General features: G+C 40.9%; 1 protein-coding gene across 1 annotated transcript; it reads right to left on the reverse strand.

The window, feature by feature from the left end:
* Positions 1-1,110: 1,110 nt before the first annotated feature.
* Positions 1,111-7,793, reverse strand: LOC112757194 (protein MAIN-LIKE 1-like). Its single transcript, XM_025805803.1, has 4 exons — positions 7,671-7,793; positions 1,620-2,143; positions 1,415-1,502; positions 1,111-1,320 (listed from the first exon to the last, which is right to left on the reverse strand). Exons 1-4 carry the CDS (start codon positions 7,791-7,793, stop codon positions 1,111-1,113), a joined length of 945 nt encoding a protein of 314 aa, XP_025661588.1.
* Positions 7,794-8,775: the final 982 nt, after the last annotated feature.

The raw sequence follows: 8,775 nt of genomic DNA on the forward strand, positions 1-8,775 counted from the left end.
GGCTAATTTCGCCCTTACCTTCAAGGGCAAAGACGCTAGGAGGCTTCTCGTGAATGCAGCGTACGCGAAGACTGAGGTTGAGTTTGATTACTGGTTTGATATACTGCGGTCTGAAGACCCGGCGATGTGTGAGTGGGCGAACCGTATTGATTACTCCTTGTGGACGCAGCATCGCGATGAGGGGAGGAGATTCGGTCACATGACGACGAATATCTCCGAGTGTGTGAACTCAATCTTCAAGGGTGTAAGAAATCTTCCTGTAGCATCCCTGGTGAAGGCAACATATGGTAGGCTGGCCGAACTCTTTGTTCGCAAGGGGCGAGAGGCTGAGGCCCAGATGGGCACCGGACAGCAGTTCAGTCAGCATTTGGTGAAGTGTATTGAGGCCAACTTGAAGACGGCCAGGTGCTTCACGGTGACGTTGTATGACCGTGATAACTCCGAGTTCACCGTAGCGGAGACCACTCCGACTGGTACTTTCTCATTGGGTACTTACCGAGTATCGCTTGCCTCCCGGACATGTGACTGTGGGTACTTTCAGGCGCTTCATTTCCCGTGTCAGCACGCACTTGCATGCTGTGCCTACGCACGTGTGAGCTGGAGCTCCTATGTTCATAGCGTCTATCAGATTAGCTTGGTGTTCAATGTCTATCGGATGGGATTCACACCTCCAATCCCGGAGGGCTTCTGGCCACCCTACGATGGGCCCACGGTGATTCCGGACCCAAACAGAAGGCGTGCGAGAGAGGGGAGGCCTAGATCCACAAGGATACGGACGAATATGGATGAGGCAGATCCAAACAGGCCAAAACGGTGTGGCCTTTGTCGCCAACCTGGACACACTAGACGTAGATGCCCACAGGTAGTAGGATCGTCTCAGACAGGGCGAAATTAGTTTCCATGATGTTATTGTTAGTGTTATTTACATTTAAGTTGTCTTGTTAGATGCATTGCTTGACCACGAATGTAACTTGTTGAGATTAATGCATTGAACTTTGGTATTTGTGAGTAGTAATGAATATGTTGTCTTTCATTAGAAGTTATGCTACAGGACTCGTTGATCCTCATTTTAATAACTAAACGAAATCATTATACCTTATCATGTTTCATTTAATACAAATAGTCAATGTTCAAGGCGGGACGCGGAGGGGCCTGTACCCCTCCAAACTGAGGAAGAACACGATCTATCTGATGCCACTCTATGACAGCAAAGTAGATCAGCGCGGTCACAGAGCGCCACACCGCCATGTGCCGAGGCTCCAAAACCTCCGGGTGCAACACCTGAAGTACGTCGGGGCTACTGTACGGCATCCATATAAACTGCAGGACAAACCCACCCTTATCAGGGCAACTGTACGACCCAAGTGTAAAATATTTAACTAAAAGAGAATCAGTTATTAATTAGCATACTAACCTCCCTGGACTGTAACCGGTCTATCCTAAGCCTCCACGTCCGCACTCTCGGACCCTTCTCGCTACCGGAAGGGTTGTAACCTGCCCATCTGCACCATACACATGAGTTACATATACTAATATCTGTGTTTACATTATGCAATAGAGTATTAACATACACGCAATTCTGTAAGTCATATTGAAAAAGAATAGGCCCAGTATAGTACCTCGACGCCAACGGCCAGCTGAACGTCTCATATCCTGCAGGCCTAAACTGAGGAAACCGCCAAAAGATCCAAGACTGCAGTAGCTGGAGCGGGCCCGCTAACTTCACAACATGTCTGTTTGCCACTCTGCACATGCATCGGTACAACCAGGCCAGTGCTGCCGAACCCCAGCTGTACGTACCCAGCTCCTCCAGCCTCGCTACATATGGAAGCCATCTAATGTGAATCCGGTTGCCAGACTTGTCCGCAAACAGTTGCGTGCCCAGCAACATCATGATGTACGCACGGACATATCGGCGAACAGTGTCATCATCTGCATCCTCAGGGCACTCACCAAAGGTCTCCTGAAACCAGCTGCAGTTCACTGCGTACTTCTGAACCTGACTGGGAGGAGGTATAACTCCTAGCAACTCCTGGAACCAGACCCAGGGTGGACGGCCGCCATCGATGTATATATGGAACTCTGACAGGCACCCGCTCACGTAACGGCCATCGACTGGCAAACCCAGCTGGTATGCCACGTCCTGGAGTGTGATCGTGCACTCTCCGAACGGCATATGAAACGTGTGCGTCTCGGGACGCCATCTCTCCACGAATGCACTGACGAGCGCCTCGTCTAGCCGGAACCACCGGTCGTTCAGCCTTGCAAGATGGTATAGCCCTGCCATCTGCAAGTATGGAACGTATCTGTCATCAAGACGCATGCCCTGCTGCCGCCTCATGCTCCTAATGCATCGCTCGGGCTGCGCATGAAAAGAACCACATACTGAGATATATAACTACACAGGTTTTACAGTAAACCGGTTCACATAAACCGATTTACAGTAAACCGGTTTACGTAAACGGGTTTACATAAAATGGTTTCCATAAACCGGTTTACATTAACCATTTTGCTAAATTAAACAGCATAACATTACATGAAAGATAACTAACTGGAAAACAAACCCTAAACCACACAACTAAACCGCTAGCATATACCACAATTAACGAGAGCCATTAACAAGAAACAAATTCAATAAACCGGCTTACTTAAACCACCTAGCATTAAACAACTATCCTAAACCACATAAAAAAACCGCTTACAAAAACCGCTAACAAAAACCGCTAACATAAACCACCAACATAAACCACTACCAAAAACCACTCTCTTAAACCACTAACAAAAACCACTACCCTAAACCACCACCCTAAACCACTAACATAAACCACTAACTTATACCGCTAGCTTAAACCACTATCATAAACCACCTACATAATCCCCTCACTTAAACCACCTACATAAACCACTAACATAAAGTACCGTCTAACCAAGATACAAAACCACTAAGGCACAACTAACGCTTGAATAAAAAATATTTCCGTACTAACCTCGTCGTTGATGACCCCGGCTATATGAGCGACTCCGTCCAACCGATATAACCGTGCCGGATCGTCCCCCATCAGCAGAGTAGTCCGTTCAGGTCTTCCTCGGAGAGAATCTGGGTCGTTTTCTCTGAGATTTTGTGGGTTAGGGGGGAGGGATAATGGTTCGAATGAGGGTGATTCGAACTCCTTATATAGTCGAATCACACCTAATTCGAACCAGCCTGGTTCGAATTATGAAGGAGTACACTAGGAGTAATTCGAACCGGCCTGGTTCGAATTACATGGAATCGAATACAAAGCATAATTCGAACCACCCTGGTTCGAATTATGTATGAGAGAAGTTCGAACCTTATTGGTTCGAATTATGTATGGGAGAAGTTCGAACCTTGGTGGTTCGAATTATTCAAAAACGTAGAACACTAAATCGAACCATGTTGGTTCGAATTATGAAGGAGTGCAATTCGAACCAGCTTGGTTTGAATTATATTAAAATGCACTTTGGTTCATTGCTGAAACGAAATTGGATTTGGCGCATTTTGGTTACAAGATTCTTGCTTTGACTCAATATGGTTTTTTGCCCATTTTTTTATTTATTGGAACAAAAATTACTCTGAATCTAATTTACCGTGAAATTGACAAAAACAATGAGCAAAGTTCCAAGCCATGACCTGTGCCAATGACATGAGAACAACACCAAAACAGACCCGTGTCTGATGTTTGCTTAGTTACTATACAATACACAGCGTGTGAACAACTGGCGACACACGCAATGCAGTACACAGCGCGTGAAATCGTGAACAATTGGAACACAAACATTGTTCTGACACAAGGTGCTCTAAAAGGAAGAGAGTCACGAGTTACTAGTCACGAGTAACGAGTCACGAAGCCATCATGCTCAATCTGTCTATCATCTTAACTTAATTTTTACATGCACTTGGAAAATTAGAATCTATCCTGTTTTCAGTTGTAAGCCATGGCAAACAGATGATTTAGTACTCCAAAGTTATATAAAATTTTAATATTTCTTAATTAAAAGAAAAAAAAAGATGTATATAAAATTTTAATATTCTATAATTAAAGAAAGAGAAAAAAATATTAAAACTTTTTTTTTTTGGACTAAAACGTTTTAATTTTATTGTTTTAATTTAAATTTATTTTATTTTTTGAGTGATGTTAAATCATTATAAAATTATGACAAAAACAAAAAAATAAAGAGTTAAAAGAATTAAAAAAATAAAAATTTTAAAATACTAAAATATCTTTTTATATTGAATTTATTTAATTTAAATTAAAAATTTAATTTAATTACAAAAAGTAAAACAAGTTTGTAATTAATTTTAAAAGGACACAGATTTTCTTTTAAATAAAACTTATTATGTAAGCATAAATATTTATGAAACAACATTAAAAAATTTTTATATAAATAAAATAAATATAAAATTTATGTATATAAATACGAAATTTTTTTATCATTACTTATCTTATTTTAATATAATATAATATAATTTGAATTAAATAAGTTTATATTCTATTCAAAATTTAAAATTTAATTTTTTAAATTTAAATTCTACTCTCTCACTAATTAGAAAACAAAGAAAAAAAATTTGTATGTTCTTTAATTTTTTGTTTTAGGTTTTTTTTTTATTTTAAAAATTTTAATTTTCATGTGTATTATTTAACGTGAATATTTTTTAAAAATACTAAAATATCGGTCAACATTAAAATTATCTAATTTGACTCAAAATTCAATTTTTTTTTCCAAAGATAAATATTATTTTATTAATATAAAATAAAAGTATTTCCATAAGGAAGTACAAAAGAATTGGGTATTCCCATTTATCATCAGCTGTGACTGAAAGACTAAGAGTTTAAAGAAGAGTAAAGTAAGAGTAAAGAAAAGTAGCATCTATCAGGTATGGTTCACGAGTTCACGCACTAAATTGCTAGCTTCTTTCACTATCTCTGGTGCTGGGCTTATTACCTTCTCAAAAACACACCGATTCCTCGCTTTCCAAGTGCTCCAACACAGCGCCGCTATGAGGAGGGTCTTTTGTCTACCGTCGAATTGAGCTGCTGCCCAGGATAAGACTCGTTGCCACCAATTGAAAAAAGTTTCTTTTTCTCTCATCCATAGGTCAGGGGTTATTAAGCTTAGGCTCCATATTATTGAAGACAGGGGGCATTGGAACAAAGCATGAGAAATTAATTCAGCCTTCAACATGCATCTTGGACAAGTGGCAGGAGTGGATACGAACCGGCTGTGAACTTGTTGCAACACCGGAAGCTTTTCATGAAGACTTTTCCATAGAAAAATCTTAATTTTATGTGGTAATTTCAACTCCTAAATGCTATTCTAGACTCTGTTGTATATGTTCTGGGACCTCAATGAAGTAGGAGAATGAAAGAATCCATAAGCAATTTTGTATCCTGACCCAACTTTATATATACCAGATTTTGTTCAGCACCAATTAACTTCATCCTCCTCCTCTGTTGGTTTGATTGAAAAAATTTATTGCATATATCAACTGAAAAAATCGACTCAATCAGATTTTTATTCCAACTTCTATCAGGATTTAGTAATGCACTAACGTAATACACTTGCATATTTGGCGGGATTGTGAGTGCATTTTGAGGGACATTAAGGGGCACTGGTGGTGGGAGCCAGGGGTCATGGAAGATGCGAACATTAGTGCCAGAGCCTATTTTCCATAACAAGCCTTTCTCGATCACCTTGTGCCCTTCAAGAACACTTCTCCAACCCTATGACGGTACGCTTCCTATCTCTGCATGTAGGAAATCTGTATATCTGAAATATTTAGCTTTGAGTATTCTTGATATAGTAGAATTAGGGTATTTTATTAGACGCCAACATTGCTTGCCCAATAAAGCTAAATTTTGCGCCCTTAGATCCTTGATCCCCAGCCCTCCATCTTTCTTTGGTCTCGTCATTGTGTCCCATTTAATCCAAACTATTCTTCGTTTTGCGCCTTTTTGACCCCACCAAAATTGCGAGAGCATGCTATGAATCTCAGTCAACAGCGTGTCCGGGAGCTTGAAACAAGAGAGTGTATAAATAGGAATCGCCTCCCCCACCGCTCTCAATAGCGTGTGCCTGCCACCTGATGACAATATACTTCTTTTCCAACCCATAATCCTCTTCTGAACTTTATCCTTGATAGCTCCAAAGGTTGCTTTCTTTGATTTTTGAACTATAGAGGGCAGTCCCAGGTATTTGTCTTGTGCTCCGATATGTTCAATATTTAGTGTCTGAGCAACTGCTAGTCTTATGTTCTGAGAAGTGTTGTGACTGAAAAAGATAGCCGACTTATTCAAATTGACTTTTTGCCCACTAAAACCCTCATAGGTCTCTAGCAATTCTAGAATGCTTTGGCTTGTATTAGGTGCGCTCTTGCAAAAAAGGATTGAATCATCAGCAAACAAAAGGTGATTAATTGTTTGGCATCTCCGATTAACTTGAACTCCTTGAATTAATCTGTTTTGCTATGCCTTGTGTAGCAAGAAGGAAAGTCCTTCTGCACAAAAAAGAAAGAGATATGGAGATAGGGGGTCACCCTGTCGGATGCTCCTATTTGGCCTAAAATAGCCAAATGGTTGACCTTCCACAACAACAGAGTAAGAAACAATCGTTACCAATTCCTTAGTCCAGTTAATCCATTTAGCATCAAACCCCAGCTTATCCATAATATACCATAAAAAATTCCATTCAACCCTATCATAAGCCTTGCTCATGTCTAGTTTAATAGCCATCTCATGCTCTGCCCCACTTCTCTTATTTTTCAAATAGTGCATACATTCGTGGGCAATTAGAATATTATCTGAAATGAGTCTTCCTTTGAGAAACGCACTCTGATTTGGACTTATAATTTTATTCATAATACCTTGTAATCGGTGCACCATAACTTTAGAAATAATTTTATACATAACTGAAGACAAACTGATCGGTCGTACCTGAGTCATATCACTTGTAAGACCCAGAACTTTTGAAAAGTCTTATTATGATCAAGTCTCAAATCCTACAGTAATTTATAGCCTTAATTTCAGAGATTATTTTATTAAAGATAATTAAGGCAAGTTTTGATTTATTGGATTTGAGATGAGTTATAATTATTATCCAATTTTATAATTATTGGATTATTTTCTATATTTAAAGTATAAGATTGATAGTTATGAAATAATAAGGATTTTATAAGATTTGGATTAGATAAGTAATATTTTAAATATTATTACTGCTATTTTGGAAAAATGAAGAAATTAAGTATATTATTTCTAATTATTGGATTTGGGCATTTTATTGAAAATAAAGTGTGAAATTGATGAGCAAATAGTATTTTATGCACTATTATTGTTGAATTAGAATTTATTTCTAATTACTACATTATACCTATTTTTAAGTGAAATTACCGAATTACCCCTAACCCTAATTTTTGAAAATGAAACACTCTAACCCTGAAAACCCTAACCAGAACCCGTTTCCCCCACTGAGCCCATCAGCAGCAATACCCATGCTTTCCCTTTCCCAAATTAGTATGCAGTAGCCATGGAGAAAAGGAGGAAAGGGTTAGAAGGAAACGGGTAGAAATGGAAGAAGGGGAGGAGAGGAAGGACTTGACGCCGGCCAGGGGGAGGAAAGTGCTGCCGCAACTACGTCACGCCTTGCCGCCGTGCCTCACGCCGCGCCGCTGTCGTCCAGGGAGCCACCACCTCGGTTCGTCGCCGCCATTCGTCCTCAGCCTCATCGTGTTCTTGTTCGGCCGCCACTGCCTCCATGTCTTCCAATGGCGCCACCATCGCCGCCGTGGATCGCGACCAGAGGGGAGCACGAGATCGAGAGAGAGAGAGAGAGTGAGGCGTGGAGATGGCGTCGCGCGAAAAAGGAGCCGCCGCGGGGTTGCCGTCGCCGCCGCGAGGCTGGGCTCGCCGCTGTGGAGGGTCGCCGCCTTCCTCCACCATCACCGAATGTCCATCACCGGAGCTGCTGGGCTCGCCGTATGCCACTGTTGTGTCGCCGGAACTGTCCTGGGGTTTTGCCACTCATTCAGATTCTGCTCTGTTTTGGGTTAGTGATGTTGCTATTGTTTTGGCCACTGGAAACCTCGATGCCGCCACCTCTGCTGCCGGAAACAGCCACTGAGTCTTCTATGATGGTAAGCTTTAACCCTGCTTCAGCTTCTTTACCTGTTAATTTCTCCATGGGCCATGAGAGTTGTTGCTAAGGCTGGTTGTGTCAGGAGTTTACCGCGAGCTGCCGTCGTTATGGTCACCGGTTGTGGAGTTGGTGTTGCCGGAATCCACCACTGGTGCAGCCGCTACTTGGTTCCCTCGAGTTCGGTAAGCGTTCTGTTTGGAAGAGTCCTTTAATCGCTGTTTTATTATCATACACTGACGTTTTGTAGCGTTAATTGCTATACGATTGAGTTTCGGTTATTATATGCTGCGAATAGTGTTGCGATGGTTATTGCGAAAGTGACTGGGAGCTGAGGTTTTGGTTGCCGTCAGTTCGGGTTGAGGCGGAAAGGACTCTATGAGACGTTTGGATTATGGAATTGCGTTTTGAGGTAGGGGCGCTTTCCAAAAACTATAGTTTATTATTGGAATTATTACATATGGGTACTGATGTGAGATATTGTGTACTTGGTGATTGTATCTGCCTTATGTATCAATTGATTGACTCGAATGACTATGGATGTTGGTTTGGCTGAATTGTTGTGTGGCTTGTGAAATGTAATGTTTGAAGTTGATTCTTTAAATATTTGAAATGAGTTTAATCCGT

Source organism: Arachis hypogaea, chromosome 16 (assembly GCF_003086295.3).
Source record: "Arachis hypogaea cultivar Tifrunner chromosome 16, arahy.Tifrunner.gnm2.J5K5, whole genome shotgun sequence".
In the NCBI taxonomy this organism is placed as follows: domain Eukaryota; kingdom Viridiplantae; phylum Streptophyta; class Magnoliopsida; order Fabales; family Fabaceae; genus Arachis; species Arachis hypogaea.

What these genes read in the sequence shown, in the direction of transcription:
- LOC112757194 (XM_025805803.1), bottom strand. Translation starts at nt 7,793, where the DNA reads ATGGTGGCGCCATTGGAAGACATGGAGGCAGTGGCGGCCGAACAAGAA. An exon ending in CGACAGCGGCGCGGCGTGAG is followed by an intron (nt 2,144 to 7,670) that starts GCACGGCGGCAA and finishes ATCACACTCCAG; the next exon opens with GACGTGGCATACCAGCTGGG. An exon ending in AGCTGGCCGTTGGCGTCGAG is followed by an intron (nt 1,503 to 1,619) that starts GTACTATACTGG and finishes TGTATGGTGCAG; the next exon opens with ATGGGCAGGTTACAACCCTT.